This window comes from Mirounga angustirostris, unplaced genomic scaffold (genome assembly GCF_029215605.1).
Source record: "Mirounga angustirostris isolate CCGP_5_RB_7025 unplaced genomic scaffold, mMirAng1.0.hap1 SCAF_4, whole genome shotgun sequence".
Lineage (NCBI taxonomy): Eukaryota > Metazoa > Chordata > Mammalia > Carnivora > Phocidae > Mirounga > Mirounga angustirostris.
In genome coordinates this window covers 11482454-11506394 of record NW_026991712.1, presented here as the reverse complement: position 1 = coordinate 11506394, position 23941 = coordinate 11482454, and the positions used below count along the sequence as shown (strand labels likewise).

The window sequence follows — 23941 nt, the reverse complement described above, 5'->3', positions numbered from 1 at the left end:
AGAAGAAATGCGCTCAAATCGTAGAAGATCTGAGCCAGACAGAAGGAAGAACTTCCCGCTCTTCAGATGATTACACATAATAAGAGGTTTCAGGTTTCTTACCCTAAGTCCAGGAATCTCTTGGAAAAACTTAAGAATTCTTTTTTAAAATTTATTTATATGACACAGAGAGAGCGCAAGCAGGGGGAGCAGCAGAGGGAGAGGGAGAGGGAGAAGCAGGCTCTCCGCTGAGCTGGGAGCCAGATGCGGGGGCTCGATCCCAGGACCCTGGGATCATGACCTGAGCCGAAGGCAGATGCTTAACTGACTGAGCCACCCAGGCACCCCAAAACTTAAGAATTTTTTAGACACTGTTCACGTTTGAATGTAGCAGAAGATTAACTAGATGATTTTTTCTCTCCCCAAATCCACGTTACTCCAGCGTTTCTGAATAACCTCACCAACAGATACAATCAAGGAACAGATACAACATTTTCAGAAAGAAAAAAAATACTTAGTATTAACTGTATTCAGAAAAGTTAAACAGCACCATTCACCTCTCATTTCTAAGCATGGACTACCTCAGAGTATACATTACCAGAAAGCTTCTGATGATAAGGGTCCTAAACAGTTGGCCCACAACTCCAATCATGATGACATAGGATACTTATTCCCTTGGTATTTTGTCAAGCCTACTGGTCTGACATTTGCCACATCAACACGCACTGCATTTGATACAGGTGCATCTTGCCTACATACAGTGTTCTTCCCCCAAATGCCAGTGAGACACCTGGCAAATGACCTATCACGCCAAGTGTGAATCTGAGGAGCAAAGAACTCAATTTCTGACTGCTGAAGCAGCCAACGTGGCCAGTACCGAGCCCACAAATGCCAGAACATAGAGCGGTATGTCAACCAAAGTCCTCAGACCAAGGCCCCAGAAGGCTCAGGAATCACTGGAGTAATACTAGAAACCCAGATTTGTATAACTTACCAAAATTTCAAAGCACTTTCTCAATATTTCATACTAATTTATAGGTATATTGATTAAAAAAGGTATAAGCTTCCTGGCATTTTGGCAGACTAAAATCAAAGTAAGACTGAGTGTCTTGCCCTGGGTTACATCTCTGTGTACAGTTGAGGAAATGCTTTCATATTGTTTAAGTAAAGGAAAGAAAAAAAGCAATGAAAGCATGTATTTACTGAGTCCTTACTGTTGATGATTCCTACCGGGCTCAGGATAAAAACCCCAGTCTGTACGAAGACTCCAAGAACTGCTTCCAGGCTCCTCCGGACCAGCTCCTGCCACTGGACCTGCAGCTCCCCCTGCTGGGCGGTGACGAGCCCAGGCCTCCCTCCCTCCCGCGGTTCACACCCCGCCGCCCTTCCTACAGCTGCAGGCTCTCTCCCTCCCTCTCTTCAGGTCTCTCAAAATCAGCACCTCCTCAGAGATGGCCTGACCAGCGACTTTCCATCCCTTTTACACCGGCTCTGTTGGTCTTCCTGGATCTTATTACTCTTATTTCCTTCACCTCTTTCTTCCCGCTAAGGGCACACACTTTTCTGTTCACTAAAATGGGCCTGGCATCATACAGCAGGCGCTCAATAAATGTTTTATGAAATGAATGAAAGCATTCCAGTTGCCTTACATACACCATCTGATGTACTAGCAACTGTGAGGGAAGTCATTTTAGTTTCTTATCCTAAGTGAGATGAAGAGGCAGAGGCGCAGAGAGGCTAACTAATGTCCCTAAAATCTCCCAGTAAGGAGATGGCAGAGCCTGGAGCAGAACCCAGGTCTGAGCGGACCAAAGTCCCACTCCTCCTCCTGCTTCCACCATGTGGCACGGTCTCAGGAAGCAGCCAGAAGCCCTAGCACACGGAAGAACATCTCCTTCTGAGAGGAGTAAGGGTTAGAAACAGAGAGCCAGGATGTCCAAGATTCACTTCTACTTTCATGTCTTCTCAGGGCATTTGATTTTCTCCCAGTTACTTTTGTAACTGACGAGAAATTTTAGAAGCCTATTTGAAATACCTGTTTACTTATTTATTTAGCTAAATAGTAAAGCCTCTGCAACATTCCAAGCACATACGGAAAGCACTCTGTGCCATCAAGCAGCTACGGGAAGTAGACGGAGGCCCGGACCTAGAATGTGTGCTGCCTGACCGGGGCGTGGCCCACAGAGGAGGGGGAGTATGAACAGGCAGGGGGCTGGGGACAGTGAGGAGGAGCAGGTGAATGCACCTGGGGGTAAGAGGAGACCAGCGCAGCAGTGATGCCCAGGGGGAGGAGGGGAGTGGGGGAGAACCGCCTGTCCGGCTAAGGGGCTCACATTCCCACCCCAGTGGCTCTGGCAATCTAGTGAAGGGTCCGTCTGAGGAGTGAGCACATACATGTGCATTCAGGGGGGTGCTTGGGGGAGACGGCGGAGACTGCAAGATTGATGAGCAATGATGGGGGCCTGAATCAAAGCTACAGTCATGGCACTGCGGGCTGGGGACTCAAGATACTGCCAAAAAAGTGAGACTTTTAACCAGTGATTCCGAAAGTGACCTCTATATAGGATGTGCATCACTCAGTCCAGGCACCTGGGATGGTGAGTGGAGGGAAGGCTGCGCTGGGCCTGTGGGGTCTGCTCTGAAGCAGCATCTTTCAACAGCTACTGGGGCTTCTTTCCAAAAACAGGTCTGACGGGTTTCAAACTGAACGTTTTACGGCTCTGTTCCCTGAAACTCTGAGACTTGTCCTCTTACAGATTTCACTTTTCATTACAAGAACAATATTGACTGAAGAAACACTAGGGGACACAGACAGTGCGAAGAAGAAACTGAACACTACCTGGTAATTTCACTTTTATACCCAGACACTGTTGTTAATACACTGACTTCAACAAGATGTGTGTGTGTATGTTTGTGTGTGTGAGAGAGAGGGAGGGAGGGAGATGTCTGTTTTAAAAAATCACGGGTCAGTTCAAGTTGCATATATTGTTTTGCAAACTGTTTTTTTTCGATTAACAATATACACAGATGTGTTCATTTTACACACACACACAGAGACACACACACACGGCAAGACCACCCTCGAGTTTTTCATTTTTGAAAATGTTCCAACTAGGGAAGCTCCGAACACGTTCCATGAGCAGAAGTGATGAAGATATTATCCCTCTGACATAATGCTCTGCCACTCAAAACAGAAAATGCTGTTCAGCTAGGAAAATCATCAGACGTGTAAGTAGAAATGCATGTAGAAACGGAATGAGTCAACTCTGATTAACGTTTCTGCGTCTCCGGGAAGAAAACAAACACCACGCATTTGTCCTCAAACAGTTCAGTGTGCACCACGGTGAAATGTTTTTGCTGGAAGTGTGAAGTTGTTAATGCAGGCTTATTTCTCTGTTAGCAGGAAACAGCTTCTAATGGAATTAGTATCCAGGAATCAAATTATTTCCTCCATCATCCTACTGAATGGCTCTGCTTCACAAACAAGAAGTGAACATCATTTTTACTTGGGTGATAAGCCTGACCCCGCCAGGCTGAGGCCGTTTTGTGGAAAGAGGTAAAAATAATAAAGCTCCCTTCACTTTCTCTGCTAATAGTTGGTAATAAGGCTGTTCTGATCATTATGGTCATTTCAAACTTTTTGTTCTCTATTTATTTAGACACCTACTCTGCCCTAGAGGGACACATATATTTGGCATGCAGTCAATAACCACAATCACCCTCCAGCAAGATATTAGGTACATACTGAATACCTACCACCTTGCAGAGAGATCTTATCTCTAATATTTTAGTACATTAAAACTACTGCTTTTTATAAAGTATTTCAGTTTATTTGGGGGCAAGGTAACAGTATTCATTTACTGGGCACCTAATAAACTGCTAGGTATTTTTGTAAATTTTATTATGCAATTCTTGCAATAACCCCAATAGCTGGGTACTGCTATGTACCCATTTCACAGATGAGGAAACCGAGGGTCAGGAAGGCGAAAGTAAACTGACCAATATTTTATAGAAAGTAAAAAAGCAAAGCTGAGATCTGAACAAATTCCTTCCCAGAGCCTTTCCCATTTATCAAGCTGTTCCCTTGTCAAGGCAAGCCCTTGGGACATTTACATAGTAAGTGAAAACACCTTTCCTGCTTTGTTCTTCCTATCCTGGAATGGCCAGTTCTCTTACTTCCCTCCAAATCACTTAATACTTCTGTTGAGAAATCCTGCCCATTCTGGACATATTCCACGTTCCAAAATTACTATCTTGTGGCTATAATGAAAGCTCTCCTCCCCTTTAGTTGTCCTTCATATAGCTTAGGGGAGGAGGTGATCATCTAACTAGTAATTACTGAAGTACTTCATTCTAGAGTGTGCATGACTTAACCATCCCAACCATTTACACCACAGTACTCATTTCCGGTTGGCAGAATATATGTGTGAGAAAGATATATTTGAATATGCAGATATTCTTTTTTTCCACCAAGATTTTATTTATTTATTTGAGAGAAAGAGAGAGAGAATGAGCAGGGAGATGGACCAAGGGAGAGGGAGAAGCAGACTCCCCACTGAGCAGGGAGCCCAACATGGGACTCAATCCCAGGACCCTGGGATCATGACCTGAGCTGAAGGCAGACTCTTAACTGCTTAACCGACTGAGCCACCCAGGCCCCCTGTGAATATGCAGATATTCTTGAAAATCTCTTACTGCGGCAGGAACTCTTCATTTTACTTTTGAGAGCATGTGCTATAATGTAAATTAAAAAAAGTTTAGGGGCATCTGGTGGCTCAGTCGTTAAGCGTCTGCCTTAGGCTCAGGTCATGATCCCAGGGTCCTGGGATCGAGCCCCGCATTGGGCTCCCTGCTCGGCAGGAAGCCTGCTTCTCCCTCTCCTGCTCCCCCTGCTTGTGTTCCCTCTCTTGCTGTGTCTCTCTCTGTCAAATAAATAAATAAAATCTTAAAAAAAAAAAAAAGTTTATCACGGCTTCTGATAAGGGGGGGCTGATGTTATTGTTACTGCAATTGACGAACATGCTGGACATTAGTCCATTTACTAATTTCTACAAGGGTCTCCTACTTGCCAGATATAGAATTTGGGCCAGCAAAAACCTTAAATTTTTAAATTTTTATTAGTTTTTAAAGATTTTATTTATTTTAGAGAGAGAGCGAGCGAGTGGGAGAAGGGGCAGAGGGAGAGGGAGAACCTCAAGCACACTCCCCACTAAGCATGGAGCCTGACTCGGGACTCCGTCTCACAACCCTGAGATCACGACCTGAGCTGAAATCAAGTCAGATGCTCAACCGACTGAGCCACCCAGGCGCCCCATGGGCCAGCACAAGAACTTTTCAACTCTCTGATTTCCCATGTAACCATAGTAACCACTGTAATCCATCGCTTGTTAACCAACCTGAACTTGTAAACCAAAAACCTTTTAAAATAATTCTACAAAATGCAGTAATTTGATGATAAAACATCTGAGCCATAGGCTATATTTTTTAAAAAGTATTCTCATTACATTTTATAAAAAAAAATGGGCAGTGAAGAGCTGAGGCAAACATTTAGAACAGATTTCTATTGCCCTACATATAAACGGCTGGTAATTAAAATGAGGGCAGTATCGGCGTCTTGACAATTACACAGAACTCGTACCAGATACTGTTCTAAGTGTTTTCACATATATTTACATGTTTAATCTGCACAACCACCCTAAAATAAGTACCACTTATTATCACCCCCACTTCACAGATGGTGAAACCAAAGGCACAAAAGGGTGAAGTAACTTTGCCTTAAGGTCATGGCTAGCAGAATGTTAGGTGAAAGTAAAATGTTTATAAGGACTCCCTTATTTCTTATCCTGGGGAGGGTGGGGTGGGGAGTAACATGTAAACCAACTAATTTCAGACCATAGGTGTTTTGTTTTATACCTTCAAATTTGTAAGACCAGAACTTTCTTTAGTCCTTTTACCTTTTAAGAACCAGTCACATTCACTGCAACCAAACGGGCACACTTGCTGAATCTGTGGGCTCTAAACCAATGAGATTTTACTCCACTCACTTTTCTGCTGAAATACCAGTCATACTGGAAGCACAGAGAATGACCCCCGAATACTGTGTAGGCTCAGCCCTCACAAGCTGCAAGACTGGTGCTTCTGATCTGTAACCTCTTTTACATTTGAATTCAATTTCACCCCCTCTTCTTCATCTAAGACACCAGTTCTTCGGAGGAGCTCCCTCCAAGCTCCTCACACGAAGCAGATTTATTTGGCAGTTCCTCAAATCCTAGACAGCACCAGCACCGCGAGGCCCTTGTGCCTCTGGAAGATTTGCCAGGAGGAACTGAGGGTCCGATGCTTGCTGGTTTTTGAAGTCATGATGAGAGACTGCCCCAAACACCTGGTTTTCAGGGGTGCCCGGGCGGCTCAGCTGGTTAAGCGTCTATTGATTTTGGCTCAGGGTGTGATCTCAGGATCGTGAGATCGAGCCCCATCTTGGGCTCCGCACTGGGTGTAGAGCCTGCTTGGGATTCTCTCTCCTGCTACACTCCTCCACCCCCCACTCCCTGCTCCTGTGAACGCTCTCTAAAAAAAAAATACCTGGCTTTCACGGAGCCACACTTTGGGGAACTGAGGCTCCTGCCCATTTGTCTGGAGTAATGCAATATTTTGTTAATTTACAAAGGCAATTTATTCATACTATGAGGTACATGGTAGAATGGAGGAACAATCCATAATTTTGGAGACAATCTGACCTGGCTTTGGGTCTAGGCCCAGCCATCCACTAACAGCCATGAGCAAGTAGCTTCGCCCTCCTGAGTTCAAGTCTTCTCATCACAGAAAAGGAAAACGATGCCGCTTTGCTGTGATAATGAACCAAGGCAATGTCTGGTGCCCCTCTTCCAAGTGGCAGGTAGTACAAGCTCTGGAATTCAACTTCTTGGGTTCGAATCTGGCTCTAGCACCTGGTGGTTAAGGGACTTCGACTTTTGTCCCTTTAAATGGAGGTAACAGCAACTACCTTGGAAGGGTGTCATAAAAATTAAGTGGGAAAACCTACATAAAGCACCTAGCATGTAGTGTGTGCTCAATGTTAGTTACTATTTTTAGGCTTACTAATGATTTCCGAGATATTTCTTCTAATGGTGTCCACATAGCTGATATATAAACCTCTATGTTGCCAACTTCTCTCTAGAGTAAAGCAGTATTCCTTGTTAAAATGGAAGCACTTCTTGGAGAGCTACCCATTAAAATCACTCAGGTTCAAGTAGAACAGCAAATCTTGTCTGACAGGAGGGTCACGCAGGGTGAACTGGGGGCTGTGGGCCCTGGTTAGGGTGGGGTGGGGATGCGGGAATAGAGAGAGCCCAGGGAAATGTGAAGACACAGAGCATGCAAACGGAATGGGGGTGAGGGGACTCCAGGAAGACACAGAGCAACCCGAGGAGGGGGTCAGAGCTGTTTCCAGAAATGCTTGGGACTCAGGCTATGGAGACCTGCCCTCTGTTGATTTTACTGCTTCGTTCCTGAACAGGACCCTCGGCTAGGATAAAGAAGCATGTGGTGAGAATCAGACTTCACAATGGCTGAGTTATAAATGAGGTCTACAAGCCAGCTCACACATTTTGCAAAAGTCCTTGCGATTTGCTGCAGACATCTACAGACCTCTATGTAAGAACCCACCCCCTGGTCCCTCTGAATTGTAACACCGGCTAATGAGGCATGGGCTCAGTGGCTCTTCACACAGGAAGCAATCCTTGGGCTTCACCTCTAGGCCAATGAAATTAGAGCCTTTGGGGGTAGAACCTGATGGTTCTTCTGTGCTATCAGGGCTGAGAATCACTGGGTTCATTTAGCCAATTGCAGCTTCTTCCAAGTTCATTTAGATGCAAGCCACAGGAATTTGCATCTGAGATAAACTCTATACTGTTGCTGCTAATATATCATCTTGGGATTCAAATACAATAAAAATTCCTGTTCAGTGTATTGGCATTATAAATAACCTGTTAAGACATAACCCGATATGGGCGCCTGGGTGGCACAGTCAGTTAAGTGTCTGCCTTCGGCTCAGGTCATGATCCCAGGGTCCTGGGACTGAGTCCCGCATCGGGCTTCCTGCTCAGCGGGAGTCTGCTTCTCCCTCTCACTCTGTGTTCTTCCTCTCTCTCAAATAAATAAATAAAAATCTTAAAAAAAAAAAGTAACCAGATATATTTCTAAACATACATTTCATGGAACTTGGATTTGGGAAGTCCTCTAATAAACATCGATGTCTTTGGTTCTGCATTTGCAATGTGGCAGAGGTCCAGAGAGATATTCCACAGCGACCCCCTGAGTTTTGGAAACAGTGGTGCTTATTTTATATGTCCATATAACATCACCTGCACTGGAACAACGGGGTTTCTTCTGCGAGTGACCATGACAATTAGGACTCAACACCAGCGCTGGGTGGGACCTGAGGCTGCATTTTGAACTTAATTTATAGAAGTCAGCTCTGATCTGTAAAGAAAAGGGAATGGGATGAGGGTGCCCTCTCACAAGGACAGGAGGGTGAGGAGCTGGCTAATCAGGTGAAGAAAAATGGCACCATCTAAAGCTGATGGAAGAGACATAAAACAGAATTATCAGCCAAGCAGGGGAGAGAGCAATTCAAATAGAGAATTACAATAATAGTGGTTCAGGATATCATTATGTCTTTTTTTTTTTTTTTAATGGTTCTTGCTTAATTGGAACTTCTGCTGTATCAACCATAAAACAGTTTTTAAGTTCCTCCTTGAATGCTCTTTTTTAAGCACCCAGAATAGATAGATAACAATAGCTTTCAAAGAATGTGTTATTTACGCCTCCAAACGACTCTTCAAACACAGTAAGGAAAGTGATACCATTTCCACCCACACTGGCTTCTCTTGGGTTCCCTGAACGTGCTTTCTGGGCTCAGGAGTGGGGACCCTCCTCTGTCCTCTACCAGCACTGCCCCTCCCCAGCTTTACCGCTGTCTGCTCACCAAAGCCTTCCCTGGCCACACAGAGGTAGCTAGCTGCCCCTTCATTTTCTACCCCAGCATCCTGCTCACTTCTCTTCGAGCACTTAGCCCTGGGTCACTCCAAGCTCCAAGAGCCTGGGGCCGTTGATTCATCCCTGCTTCTCTAGCACGCGGCCCAGGGGCTGCTTGGAATCAATGACATGTTTAATGAGTGAATTATACCCATTTTACACTGGATAAAATGGAGGTTCCAAAGGCTTAGGTAATTCATCAAAAGTCCTACAGCTTGTTCAGGGGTTTGGGCTCAGGACTCATGGGCTCCCAGGTTTGTCCTTTGACAATTCAGTGTTGATTCTAATCTCTTGGAGAAAGGAAAATACTCTCTTGCAGTGACAATGGGGACAAAGACGTGGAACTGGGTGGAATCCCAGCATAGCCTCAGAACACCATAAAGGCTGATCACCGAAACCTGTTGTTAAACCTACGGCAAGGAAGGGGGCGCTCCCCTGTGTGCGTTGCCTTGTACATCTGCAGCAATTTGAAAATTTAGTATTTTAAAAAATCAGTCTTCAGATCCAAAGACAAATTCACGGACACTTGTGATACCTTTATGATCAGGGCTCCCTGTTCCCCCTTCCGGGAAACCGTTTCAGACTTCTTTACTCTAAGACCTTATGGTGATTCAATGATAAGATAAGGGGTTTCTTTCTCCAAAGAACTATTATTCAAGAAACTTTCAAAGATCTAACAACAAGTTGGCATCGGAGGAAAGGCCTATTCATGTACTAGAAAGAGTAGAGGCTTCAGGGTTTGAAAACCGGTCCAGCTGTTTACGAATTGCAGAACCCTAGGCATGGGATTTAATCTCCCTGGCCCTTTTTCTTCTATACAAAGCAGGTTTACTCAAAAGTATTCATTGAACACTAACTGTATGTCAGGCAGTGTGCTAGGTACTAGGAGATCAAAGATAAACAGTTTCCACCTCCTCGGAACTTGCAGACTAGTGCAAAGTAAAGACAGGGACACCTGTCTTGTAGGGTTAGCTTGGCACACGGAGTGCTGGGCATGCTCTAAGTGACCCATGAACAGTGGTCATCTTTCTCTTTTCAACCTGTTATATGGACTATAACGTGACACTGAGGTTAATAAATTCAGCAAGTAAGGGTTTTTGAAAAACAAAACTTCTATTTTTGACATTAATTTTTCAGGATTATTACAAGTAATACTCCAACTATAATTCTTATATATTCTTTGATAATTTATTATTTTCATTGTATACTACAATGCTGAAGGTAAAAAGGGCAAACAAACAATTCTATAGAAATTTATTTATGATAGTTTAGGGGCTTGAATAAACTACCTTTTTTTTTTTTTTAAAGATTTTATTTATTTATTTGACAGAGAGGGAGAGAGAGAGCACAAGCAGGGGGAGCAGCAGACAGAGGGAGAGGGAGAAGCAGGCTTCCCGCTGAGCCGGAAGCCTGATGCGGGGCTCGATCCCAGGACCGGTCCTGGGATCATGACCTGAGCCGAAGGCAGACGCTTAACTGACTGAGCCACCCAGGCGCCCTGATATAAACTACTTTGTCCTGAAGCTTTGAGGCTGGTTGAAATGTTTGCCAGAGCTTTCTTAGAATTGGTATTTTGAAACTAAAGCATTTTATACCTTGCTCAGAACACACTAGATGGCCCATAAATGGAAGCCACTACCCTAATAGCGAATTCAGAGATTCTCACTGAATCTGATCTCCATAGTGATGTATTACTTTGAATAGTAAATAAAAAAAATATAGGTCTTTCAACAGACACATGTAAAGCAATGAATTTGCAGATGAACTCTTGTAGGGCTGGCTGCCTACCTTGCAGGCGTGCAGAGAAATGCATTTCTTCCTAGAACAGTAAGCTGGGGAGATGACTGGCCCCCGGAGCAGATCAGTCATGAATGGTCAATCCAACAGACCATGCCTCATCAATCTAAATGCATGCTCAACCCTCTCCTGAGTCACTTTGATAGGTGACACCAACTAGGGCCCTTCAAGTGGGACAAATTCCCATGTGTTAAGGGGTCCCAAACAAAGGCCCTAAGTTTTTTGAAAACAAAGGTTCTTTTACTCACTTTTCCAAAGATGATTCAATCCCATGTTTTCCAGTGGAAACTGCTGGCCTTGATTTTCAACTGGATTCTGAGTAATCAATAGTGTTTGCAAAGTCAGGAAAAGTGGCTATCGAGACCTTTCTGTGGGAGCAGGGGTGGGACTATAGGTGATGTAACTGGCAGCAAAAAAGTGTGGCCCAAAGCCAGTGACAAGTGGGGAAAAGAATAACACAAATCAGTGGGAGAGAATCCTAAGTTAGGTGGAGAAACCCATTTACTCTTGGGGCTGCTCCAGGTGCAGGAGAAGTGGACCCACAATTTCCAATGTTTGTAGCAAGAGAGCCTGCCTGTTGAGATTTCAGTCTTGCCAGGATAGCCAATGAGGTCATGCTAACAGCCATGACTCCTTTTAACTGGATGCCCACACCCAGCCCATTATCTCATTTAATCCTCACTATCATTTTTATGAGTTAAATACTTTTCTCAAGGTCACACAGTAAATGACAAAGGCAGGATTCAGGCTCAGATCTGACAGATGCCACAGTCCTTTCTCAAGCCACTAAGCAAGGTAGCTGATGTGATCTTTGTTGTTGATTCGAGCCTTAATAAAGCACTGACACAGTTGGCTAGGCCACAGCTATGTGTATGGCAGGAAGGAAAAAGGGAGGGTGGAAGAGAATTTATTTTTTATTTTTAGCAATGACCACCACTGACTCAACTCCTTGATTTCCTCACACTGCACTGCCTTCCACCACAGGTTCTTAAGAAAGGCAAGTAGATGGGACATGATAAGGTCAAAACTTGTCGAGATGCTTATCGAGGATGGTCAGAGCCAGACAAATCTAAGGGAAGAAGAGAGTAAAGAGAGGGAACATGTAGCAAATCTTTGACTGAAAACTCCTAATCTACATAAAGTCAAATGGTCAGAAATTTTCACTGTAGTGTATTTAACCTGAAAAATATTCCCTGGGGGTGGAGGAGCTTCCCCGGGTCTTTTCTGGTTTTTGTCTCTGCTCACATACTGGATCCAACTCAGAGTTACACCACGTAGACCTGACTCAGTTAATGAAGTCAGACAACAATCCGACACGACTCTGGCTCAGGAAAGCTGAGTGAAGACAGGCACAGTCACAGCCAGGCAACCAGTGAACTCGTGCTCTGTAACACGTGGAGCTGCAGCAGGCTTCACGGCCTGAAGACCACCCTGGAGAAGTCTGGAACTTGCCCAGAGACAGGGCAACCCTGCAGCCCCCCTCAAGAGTCAGGACACTGACTCAGGAGAGGCCACACTGGTTTTTATCTCAAAAGAGGGGGGCTGTCTGTGCTGTATTGTCCTTATGAATGAATCACCTCTCAGGATTCACACCCTAGTTCGGGCCATCAAGGAATTCTAGCCTGCATGTACAGGTACGTGCTTCTCCCACACATGGGTTCCTCAGCACTCCTGGTTTAGGGCTATGTCTGTGATGGCCCAAGCTGGGATCCCATGCTGGGGAGGAACTGGGGTTGCAGGTGAGGGGGACTTAATGTTCTGGAGTGTGTGGGAGTGTGTAAAAGCAGAGTTCTTACCTATACCAGCTTCCCAGCTGTGCCATTTATTAGCTGTGTAACCCGTAAGTGAACTTCTCTGAGCCCCAGGTCCCTCATTTGAAAAGTGGAGGTGACGTCGCCTATAACTTAACTTGCCGTGAGGATTAAATGTTACAATGCATTAAGGTGCTGGTGAATGCCTGTCACATGGTGACCATTCAGCAGCGTTAGCCACCATGATGGTGATGGCGGTGGTGAGTACAGTGGTAGTGATGGTGGTGTTGATAGTGGTGGTGGTGGTGACAGTGGTAGTGCTGGTGACGGTGATGGTGGTGGTGATGGTAGGTGATGGTAGTCATGGTGGTGATGATGGTGGTGGTGGTGGTGGTGGTGGTGATGGTGGTGATAGTGGTGGTGGTGGTGATGATGGTGATGGTAGTGGTGGTGATGGTGGCAGTGGTGGTGGTGATGATGGTGATGGTACTGGTGGTGGTGGTGGTGGTGATGGTGGTGATGGTAGTGGTGGTGATGGTAGTGGTGGTGGTGATGGTGGTGATGGTAGTGGTGGTGGTGATGGTGATGGTGGTGATAGTGGTGGTAGTGGTGATGGTGGTGGTGGTGATGATGGTGATGGTGATGGTACCAGTGGTGATGGTGATGGTGGTGGTGATGGTAGTCGTGGTGGTGATGATGGTGATGGTAGTGGTGGTGATGATGATGGTGGTGGTGATGGTGGTGATGGTAGTGATGGTGGTGATGGTAGTCGTGGTGGTGATGGTGGTGATGATGGTGATGGTGGTGGTGGTGATGATGGTGATGGTGGTGGTGGTGGTGATGGTAGTGGTGGTGAAGGTGGTGGTGATGGTGATGGTAGTGTTGGTGATGGTGATGGTGGTGATGGTAGTCGTGGTGGTGATGGTGATGGTGGTGGTGATGGTAGTCGTGGTGGTGATGGTGGTGATGATGGTAGTCGTGGTGGTGATGGTGGTGATGGTAGTCGTGGTGGTGATGGTAGTGGTGGTGATGGTGATGGTGGTGGTGATGGTAGTGGTGGTGATGGTAGTCGTGGTGATGGTGGTGGTGATGGTAGTCGTGGTGGTGATGGTGGTGGTGGTGGTGGTGGTGGTGGTGGTGATGGTGATGGTGGTGGTGATGGTAGTCGTGGTGGTGATGGTGGTGATGGTGATGGTACTGGTGGTGATGGTGGTGGTGATGGTGATGGTAGTGTTGGTGATGGTGATGGTGGTGGTGGTGGTGATGGTAGTCGTGGTGGTGATGGTAGTGGTGGTGATGGTGATGGTGGTGATGATAGTCGTGGTGGTGATGGTGGTGATGGTAGTGGTGGTGGTGATGGTGGTAATGGTAGTCGTGGTGGTGATAATGGTGATGGTAATGGTGGTGATGGTAGTGGTGATGGTAGTCGTGGTGGTGATGGTGGTGATGATGGTGATGGTAGTGGTGGTGATGGTGATGGTACTGGTGGTGATGGTGATGGTAGTGGTGGTGATGGTGGTGGTGGTGATGGTAGTGGTGGTGATGGTGGTGGTGGTGATGGTGGTGGTGGTAGTGATGGTAGTCGTGGTGGTGATGGTGGTGATGGTAGTCGTGGTGGTGATGGTGGTGATGATGGTGATGGTAGTGGTGGTGGTGATGGTGGTGATGATGGTGATGGTAGTGGTGGTGATGGTGGTGGTGGCGGTGATGGTGATGGTGATGGTGATGGTGGTGATGGTGATGGTGGTAGTGATGATGGTGAGAATGCCTTTGAAAAATCAGATGGTGGGACTCTTCACTCACACAGAGAGAAACACAGGCTTAGAAATGGAGACTGTTCCATTGTCTATCAAGTAGGAGCAACAGAAGCTACATAAAATGGGTTGTGGTAATGTGCTCAGAACCATGAATGGCCCACTCATGGAGAATGCCCAATAAATACTAACTATTCCCATCAGAGTTTCTGATCTTGGATCATGTAATTGGAATTCTTCTGATACAGCTCCCCAAGTATTTTAATCACCAACATAAGGAGCAGAGTAGGTCCTGCTTGGCAAGCAAACACTGATCATTAAGCACTCATGGACTCTTTAAGACTGAAATCCCAGCATTCACCAGGTGTGACGTGGGCACATCACGTCTCTCAGTAACAGCATCTATCTGGTGGGTTGTGGCAACAATTACATATGGTAACACACGGAAAGCACAGTAAGAGCTCACTTGGTGGTAACTAACATTCTTGCGATTGTCAGAACGGTTTCATAAGGTAACTGTGCATGGAATTAAATATGAGCAGGTAAAAGTTATCTCATTTTCCACGTATCTGGGATGCCTAGTCCAGCACCTGGAGTGGAAGCTTCATGAAACGTTGCTAAATAAATGAGTAATTGTTAGACAGCCTCAGAGATAATTACTAACTGATCTAAGTCCGCCTGCAGGATTTCCAGTATCAAATGGGTGGCTTGTCACAACTGGCATGAGAGTTACAAAAATCTCAGTTGGGCTGAGGGAAGCTGAGGACCTCTGAGGAATCACCCCAAGGGTTTTGCAGGGGACAAGGGACAGAGATAATGTAATTGCTCAAGTTCCATAAAGGCCAGTAATTGTTAAGATGCATAGAATCTTCCAGCAGGAAGGTCTTGGCCACAGGTGTGTACCGACTACCATCCGTGCGTCAAGGTCTGTGGCGGGGGGTGGGACACAAAGAAAGAAAGACGAACAGGATCTGGTAAATGCCCCTGGAGAGCATCTGGTCTAGTGGGATGATGGGGTTCTGCAGGAAGAGAGGCAGAATGGAAGGGGCCTATGGAGTAAGGTCAAGCCCAAGTTTGAATTTCCAACTGAGCCACCCAGGCGCCCCCAAGTTTGAATTTCCAGCTCTGCCTGCTACTAGCCAAGTCATTGTGCTTCTCTGTACTTTAGTTTCTTCATCTGCAAAACGAAGGTCAGATTACCACATGGGTTATAGAGGGATTAAGTGAAATAAATTTTATGAAGTGTCTGGCAGGAAAAAGTGCTTATTAAGTGGTACTTCTTGCTCAACAGAGAGAAATCTAATCTCAACTGTGAATCATGAAAACCTGCCAATGTAATAAATGCTCATCCTTCATTTTTACCATCCTGTTAGTAATTAACTGCTTATCATGAGCTCAAAGACATCACTTGGCACAGGATACTGAAATTTACCCGAGCTTCTCTCCACGTGGGGATTGCTGGGTTTAACTGCATGCTCCTTTGTAGAGACTCTTGGTACACTAAGCTGTTTCCAGTCCCGCCTGATAATTTTCCATTCTAATCTTTGCATCTTTAAGAATAAAAAGTAATTTCTTGCTAGTGTTAAAAGGGCAAAATAGTAATTACTTATTTTATGGTGCATTCCTTGACTACCACCAAGACTGAACCTTTTCTGACAGTATATGAATTCTGCCAATACACGACTTCTAGTTGAAAATGGGTGATACAAAACATAAAAATTCTAGCTAGACTGTCAGTAGCAACTCTGAGTATGCAAGATATGTATGCATATATACTGACAATAACCTGAAGAGAAAACAGAATATAAGTGTTAGTAACTTATTTTCCACTTTCTACTGAATTGCCTTTATTCCTAAAGAAAGGGGAGTCATAACGGAGGCAATTTTATTATCTCACTGTTTTACTTATATACATTTTCATTTTTTAACATCATGATGGATTTTCTGAGTAATTTAAATAGTAACAAACAAAAAACACGGACATACTGTACACATGTTATTTCCTAATTATTATTTCATGCAAAGAACATCCTCTGTCATCTTTATAATCAGAAAACTAGGTTTTTCAGAACCACTGATAGTTTTTCCAAAGAGACGAGATTATGAGATAAAAGAATTCCTGATTTGGTCTAAGAGAACAAACACGAGACGTTCTGGAGGGCAACAGAATGAGACGGACACCACAGGACAAGAGGAGACCAACTCCTCTGTAAACGAAGGTCCCACACTTTCTGACCCAAATCCACACAGTACGCATACCTGGGGGAAACTTCAGTGCTGGTTACATCACGTTTTTGCTTTCTAGTCCACGGGGCCAAAAGGCCTAACAGGCGCACCGTGGTAAACGAGCAGACACACTCACCGTGGCATGTGAGATGGTCAGAATCCCGTTCTTGACCGCACACTTCCTCCTCTGCCACACCTTCCGGAGCCTGAAGAGCAAATCAAACACAACCTGATGCAGTAGCTGGTTCACTCTGTGACATGCAATCCTATCGTGTTTTGTACGACAATCATTATAAAACAGTAACAACAAAACGACCCCAAACCAAAAAAACCCACCAAACCCAGAACATTTTATTTTATTACCCCAGGTGGAAGGTAGTTCAGACTAGTATGCATATACAAGGATGCTCATTATAGCACTGTTCTTGACAGTGAAGTGGGAAACAGAAATCTAAAAGCAGGAGAATGAATACATGCATCATAGTTACATTCATACTACAGAGTATTCTGAAGGTTAAAAATCAAGTAACTATGTATGTGCTGACATACCCTTCTAAAGCATACTGCTGATTGAAAAAAGCAAGCTGTTTTAAAATAATTCAGGTAAGATCTAGTAATGTTAAAAAATACTCAAAGTATATCACGTATAAAATGGCGCTCTAAGTTTTCTATGGGGATATAAATACATGTACAAACACACAGAAGAAGGTCTGGAAAGAAGCATGGTACACTCACAAAAGTACTCTGCTCTGGGAAGGAGGCCCAGACCTGTGGCAGGGTGGTGCTAAAGAGTTTTTAACCATACCTGTGAATCTTCTACAAGAAGGCTGTATTAATCTATTGCTTCTGTAATTAAAATTAAACCTAAAGAAATTAAGAAAGTAACTCAAGATGTCTGCCAGGCAAGGAGGGGTGAGGGTACGGCTGCCTCAGGATACACAGAAGGGAGCTCAGGGTCACGGATCAACACGTCTGGTGACTTGTACACCTCTCCTTTGGGAAGGCTGACACTTCTCGGAAAAAGCCAAAGAGAACTCATTTCAACTTGGGAGTTTTTTGGTGATGCTCGAGGCACAGGTGAGCCTGTGTGTGGTGGATTCGCACTTGTGTGGGCAGGTATAAATGTACTAGTCAAGAGCATTTTGATGGAGAAACAGACACGTACAGGGAACAGTGATTCTCTGGCTAGGAGAAGGCTTCTCGGGGCCCTCAGGTGTCATGGAAACAGACAACATCAGAGGAGGGGGCTCTGGCTTCTCCTGGGCATTTAAAATAATATCATCGTGTGTTTCCTTTCCCCTCTCAATGAGTCCTGTAAGAAACCTGCCACAATACGAATTTAAAACCAACTCTGAGCACAGATAATGTTGTCTCCTTGTGTATGTAACTCCTAGGTCACAGTGGGAAATCAGAATCTGATAACATCTGAGCAGAAGTCAATTGAACACGCCACGCTCAAAACGCTAGTATCTTCAGGACATAACGCAGAACTACCGACTGATAAACCGCCCTCAAATTACAACTACATCACTGACTGGGAAATGGCTGACAAGAGAGGACACCTGTCCCATGATCATACCTGCATGTGGCTAATGTAACCAATGCTGTAGGAGTTTTGCAGCCCATCTTAGCCTCGTAAAAGCCTGCTGAGATAGGCGAGGCACCCCCTGTACCCATTAAAGCCCAAACCAGTGTCATCTTTCTCTATCAACATGTTTCAAAATAGCCACCAACCAACCTAACAAATTAGTCAACCTTCAGGATATCGTCCCGACTCAGTTTATTCATTTTATTTAGTAAAATCGTTAGTCATCAGTTGGGGTTTTTTTTGGTCATTAGTTTTTTTCATGTGCGTATTAAGGAAACACAAAACCAAACACAAAACTGTATTCTTTTGTATTAGTAATAAAGACAAGGAAAGTAACACAAAAGCATTAAGCTTTTGGCGAACAGAAATTGCTCATGTGGTGCCCCCAGGTGACCAGACAAAAGGGAGCAAAATCAAGTCAATCCCAAGTACAGCCCTATCTCTGTGAACACTCTGAGAGCTTTTATTCCCGAGATTTCTATGAAACGGCCTGGACGCCTGTGCTTTCCCCTCTCTGTACTGAGAGCTTTAAGGATGCTTGCCTGAAAAGCTCCTGAATGGACATAGCAAGGACTTTCACCACCTGCTCAGACAGTGCCAGAGAGAACACCACTTACACGGTGCCCGGACCTCAGAATTCCAGAAAAGGAACTATGAGAAGGCAGCCTGATGTAACTAAACAAGTACCAGCTCTGATGCCTGATTCCTTGGGCTTTAATCCCGACACCAGCGCCCACTAGCCACGGGACTTTGTTCATGGTACCGACCTCTCAGAAGCTTGCTTGCCTAATCTGCATCATGAAGAGAATGATGCCCATCCTCTAGGACTATTTTGAGAAAATACATGTAAAACAATTACTCCTTTGCCTCTCGATGAATGCCTTTGGGTCATAAAGCTTTTAAATTACTTACAAAAAATCTGAAGTGTTTTCCAAATTGTGGACATAAATTATTAATCCTGTAGTTTTAACACTTGTCCTTTACGTGACAAAGAGTATTCCAGAACTAGGGTCAGAAACTACTAAAGCAACTGATCCTTAGGAGAAAATCATATGACACATCAGTAGTCATGATTAGCAAGTGAGGCTGTCTTCACGTATAAGCATTTCAATTCTTTCCTCTTCCACAGACAGCACTGACAGGCCCCTCTGGGTTATCATTATTCACCCTCTGCAGCCCGTGCGATTATGGGAGGCTAGCCCACTGGACTTCCAGCCTCCTTTGCAACAGTGCTTTCCTTATCTCTTCCCAACAGACTGTAGGCAAGGTGAGGGTGAGGCCCACCTCTCACGGACCTTTTACCTTCCAGCATCCAGCAGACTGCCTGAAACACTAATAATAAATAAATAAGTGTGTGTGGAATGAGTGCACGAATGAAGAACAGACCAGAAGAACGGAGTCAAGTGTGTGAATGTATGCCAGCCGATGCCTTGTATCCTCCAAGGGCAACCAACAGCAGCGATGCCCCTTTGGAACATAAAGGGGAGACACCCCGGCATTAAGTCATAAGACCCAGGTTAGAATTTGGGCTTTCTTACTTACTCGCTGTAGGATCTTAGTTGAATCACTTAATCTCTCTGGATGAGTTGCCTCATCTACCGAAGGTGTCAAATGAGAAGAATGAGAGGTACCTGCCAGCGTCTGGCAGGCACACAGCATGTGCTCACAAGGTGATGCTTTCCCTGAACATTTTAGGGTTTGAACCAAATAATACCTACCCAAAGACTCAGCTGACTTTTCTTGAACAGTTAGGTATTAACCACTTCACTTAGAAACAGTCAATTCTAATGTCAAGAAAATCCTTGTACCTTTACGTGAGTAGTGTTAAAACTACAGGATTAATAATTTATGTCCACTAGATACCACGCCATTGGGGCTACAATCTGGTCACTGTGTCTGTTAAGAAGAGCCCAGTTTAAAACTGTGATTTGGGTAACTGGTGTGTCTTTTCTTCTTTTACTTTTTGCAAGACTTAATGGTCAACATTCACTGACTTTAAGAGCCAGGTGCTGTGCTCTGTGCTGGGATGCTTTTCTTTGCTTACGCCCATATCTGCAAATCCTGGTGGCCCTACCGGCACTATCTTGACTCTGACCCGTTCTTCCCCCTCTGCAGCCGTTCCCTTGATCCCTGTTCACCTCTGACCTGGCCTCCCACTTCTAGTCGTACATGCTACACAGCCATTCTGAGCCCAGCAGCCAGAGAGCCTTTCAAATGAGTCCAACTACGGCATTCCTCTGCTTAAAACCCTCCAATGACGCCCATCTCCACTCAGGGGCTTCCAAAGCCCTCCTGGCTTGGTGTTCTGCCCCCTCTCACCTTGTCTCCTATGACCCCCAGCTCCTCACTCAGTCCCAGCTATGCCTAACTCCTGTGTGTATCACAAAGGGAAGCAGGTTCCTGGCCATCTCTGCAGATCTCTGTAGATGATCTCCTCACTTCCTGCAAGTCTTTGCTCAAACATCTCCTCACTAAAGTCTTCCCTGACCGCCCTGCATGACTGCAAGGACCACTCCTACAGGCCCCGAGGCCCCTGCCTTGCTCTATCTTCCTCCATAGCACTTGTTACCATCTGATCTCCCACATAGTCCCTTCTTTACTGTCTGTCTCCCGACTCAGAATGTAAGCCCTATGAGGCTAAGGACTTCCTTATCTTTCTTGTTCAATGTTATGTACCCAAGTGTCTCTAACAGTGCTTGACCTACACTAGAACTCCCAAAAGACACCTGTTGGATGCATGAGTAGAATAAGCAAAACTGACAGTGATCAGAAATTTAGGACTATAATTTATAGAAGCTGCAATTTTATTATTTTATTTTTTTTAAGATTTTTTAAATTTATTTGACAGAGAGAGACAGCGAGAAAGGGAACACAAGCAGGGGGAGTGGGAGAGGGAGAAGCAGGCTTCCCACGGAGCAGGGAGCCCGATGCAGGGCTTGATCCCAGGACGCTGGGATCATGACCTGAGCCGAAGGCAGACGCTTAACAACTGAGCTACCCAGGCACCCCTGGAAGTTGCAATTTTAACAAAGAAATAAAAAAATGTCTATGTCTTAGATAAAGTAAAGGAGTGCATATCCACAAGCCATCAGAAAATAAGAAGCTTTCTTTCAAAAAGAAGGACAGTTAGTAAAGCAAGTAATTAAGATTCTCCTTATGTGGGGCGCCTGGGTGGCTCAGTCGTTCAGCGTCTGCCTTCGGCTCAGGTCACGATCCCAGAGTCCTGGGATCGAGCCCCGCATTGGACTCCCTGCTCAGCGGGAAGCCTGCTTCTTCCTCTCCCACTCCCCCTGCTTGTATTCCCTCTCTTGCTGTCAAATAAATAAATAAAATTAAAAAAAAAAAAAAAAGATTCTCCTTATGTATGTAAAGCAGAATCCCTGGTGGAGCAATGGAAAGAAGCCGGTGTGGCGGGGCCAGGGGAGGACGAGCCTGGAGAAGAAGCAGGGCTGAGACCCTGTGTGCACTTCAAGCATGGGAATGACCTGGCGTGCTTTACGTTTCTTCAAGGCTACTCTGGGCGCTGTGTGGAGATGCAACAGAGGAGAGGGACAGAGAGAGGCTACTCAGATATTCCGAGGAGCAGTGGCTCCTCCCAGGGCAGGGCAGCAGAAAGGTCAAGAAAGGCATCATGTCCTGTTAGAAATGAAGAGCTTGTCGTGACAGTGGCTGTGATATAAGAGGAAGGAGAGGACTCAAGGTTGACTCCCAAAGCTGGGTTTGGGCGGCCAGGTGGGCACCCCAGCAGAGAAAAGGGCGGATGAATCAAAGCAGAGAGGTGGGTGAGCCTCAAGTCCGCAAGCCACCTGCTTGCTTCACGTTCCGCTCAGCACCTGCCTTCCTAAAATGGCAGGCTGCAAGTCCTCGGTGCCATTTAGGGACCACGGGACGGTGACTGCTTCTTGGAAAGACAGCAGGTTAAAGCAGCTGAGGGAAACCAGTGCGCTCACGGTCGGAAGCTAGCACATTAGAAAATCCTGAAGTGTGGGAAAAGTTCCGAGGCTGCTAACACCAGGAAGTGCTAAGCACGCAGGGACAGCGGGCTGGCCTTACGCATACCCATCGCTCTTCTTCAGCAGGTAGCCCTTCTTCTCACTGCCGTACTCCTTATTGCCCTGCAGCTGGTGCATGCTGTACCCTCCTTGCCGGCTCTGGGAATCCTAGAAAGGAGAAGCCACAGATCAGACCGATGCTGGACATACTTCTCGAGTCTTTGCCTCTATTCTGCCATTGAGCCTCTGTCCACGGGTCTGGGGCAAAGAGAATTATGGAACTTTAAGAGCCCTCAGGTCCTTGCCTGTATCAGAGGAAACTGGGCAGGGAAACAACCACCAGAGTCACAGGCAGGTCCAAGAACTCCTGTTTCTAGTTTGGAACCCCAGCTCCGCTTCCAACAACACACTGGTGACAGAGCATCGTGGGACTGAACCAGGTTGCACGGGCGGTACAGGAAGGCAGGAAAACCCAAGTGGCTCACAAACAAAGTGCATGCAACCCGAATGAGCTCTTCCCTTAGGTCCACCTTTTCTCCCTCCACATATTTTGCTAAAATATTCACAATACAAAGTGTACCTTCTGAGCGAGGTACTGGGAACTGTTAGAAATTCTTGGTTTGTAACCAACAGGGGCTCCGTAAAATAAGCTGTTAAACATGCTTTTAATTAAAAGCGATGATTCTCTGGTGGTGAGAAGTGTGTTATAATGTGGTAAAAGGGTGACCAGGACCCACAGAACAAGACAGATGCAAACCAGCTGGAGGCACTCTGCTGATACTTCCCCATCGTTTCTAGAGACTGCATGATCAGATTCAGCCATTACACTTTGAAAATGTACGAAACAGACCAACAACACTGAACTGTAGAATGAGAACATGGGGTTTAGACACAGAAGTAGGACAATACATTCTCACAGAAAGTGTTGACTTACTCTCCTAGACTTCGATCAGGAAGGGCAAAAGCAACAGAGAAAAAAGGCAGAACATTTGAAAACATAGTTAATTTCATTGATAGTCATCACGCATGATTTAAAAGCACTTTTTATAACACAGAGAAAACACCACTGTAAAGATAATTAAAGCCAGAACACATGCCACCTTCGGAATCACATAAACTTCAGGGGATGGGACAATAAAACATCTTTATATTTGTCAAGTTTTACTCAGGTTATTTAAATGAAACCAGAAGAAAAACCTGCATGAGGTACACATTTCATCAAGATAAAAATGGGTGACAAACTTCAAAGTGTGTGTTTAGGGAATCAACACCTCAGTGAAACCCAAATTATTTTAGAAAATCTAAAAAGAACCAAAAATTGTAGGATTATTTTTTAGTTTTCCAAGCAGAGAGAACATAACAAAAATATCCAGTTCAGAAGCAACACCTGCAATGTGATGAAGAAGAACCAGAAGTGAACTTAGCCCCTAATTATGTACTGATGGCCTATGTATGAGATCCCTTTAAGGTCAGGGTGGCCTCTCTGTGGCATTCGGGATCCTTCTGGACCAGACAATAGCAAATGAATATTAATAACAGCCGAAGGAAGAGCTCTAGGATGGCACACCTTTGTGAGGTTATTCCACGAATGTGATGAGTTCTGCATTCAAAACGATGTCCTGAACACCCAAATGGTAGGTACCGGGAAGACAGTGAGGACACAGCGGGGCATGGCCCCCGTCCCTGAGGTGGGTGCTCATACACTGACCACGCATCCTTCTGCTCCCTGGTGAAGGTAACAGAGTGCTGAATGCTTGCTCTACCAGGCAAGGAGGCTCACCCTGAGGAGCTTAGACTAGTCATTTCCTTAATCTGAGT

At 45.3% G+C, this 23941-nt stretch overlaps 1 protein-coding gene across 10 annotated transcripts in view; it reads right to left on the bottom strand.

The window, feature by feature from the left end:
- The window catches only part of ASAP1 (ArfGAP with SH3 domain, ankyrin repeat and PH domain 1), a 348641-nt gene that overhangs the window by 58109 nt on the left and 266591 nt on the right, over positions 1 to 23941 (bottom strand). For all 10 annotated transcript variants that reach the window (XM_045895867.3, XM_064587867.1, XM_064587866.1 and 7 more), the window contains 2 exons: positions 22191 to 22291; positions 16680 to 16749 (listed from right to left, as the gene is read on the bottom strand). In XM_045895867.3, the coding sequence (XP_045751823.1) occupies positions 16680 to 16749; positions 22191 to 22291 (171 nt within the window). The remainder of the gene's footprint in view (positions 1 to 16679; positions 16750 to 22190; positions 22292 to 23941) is intronic.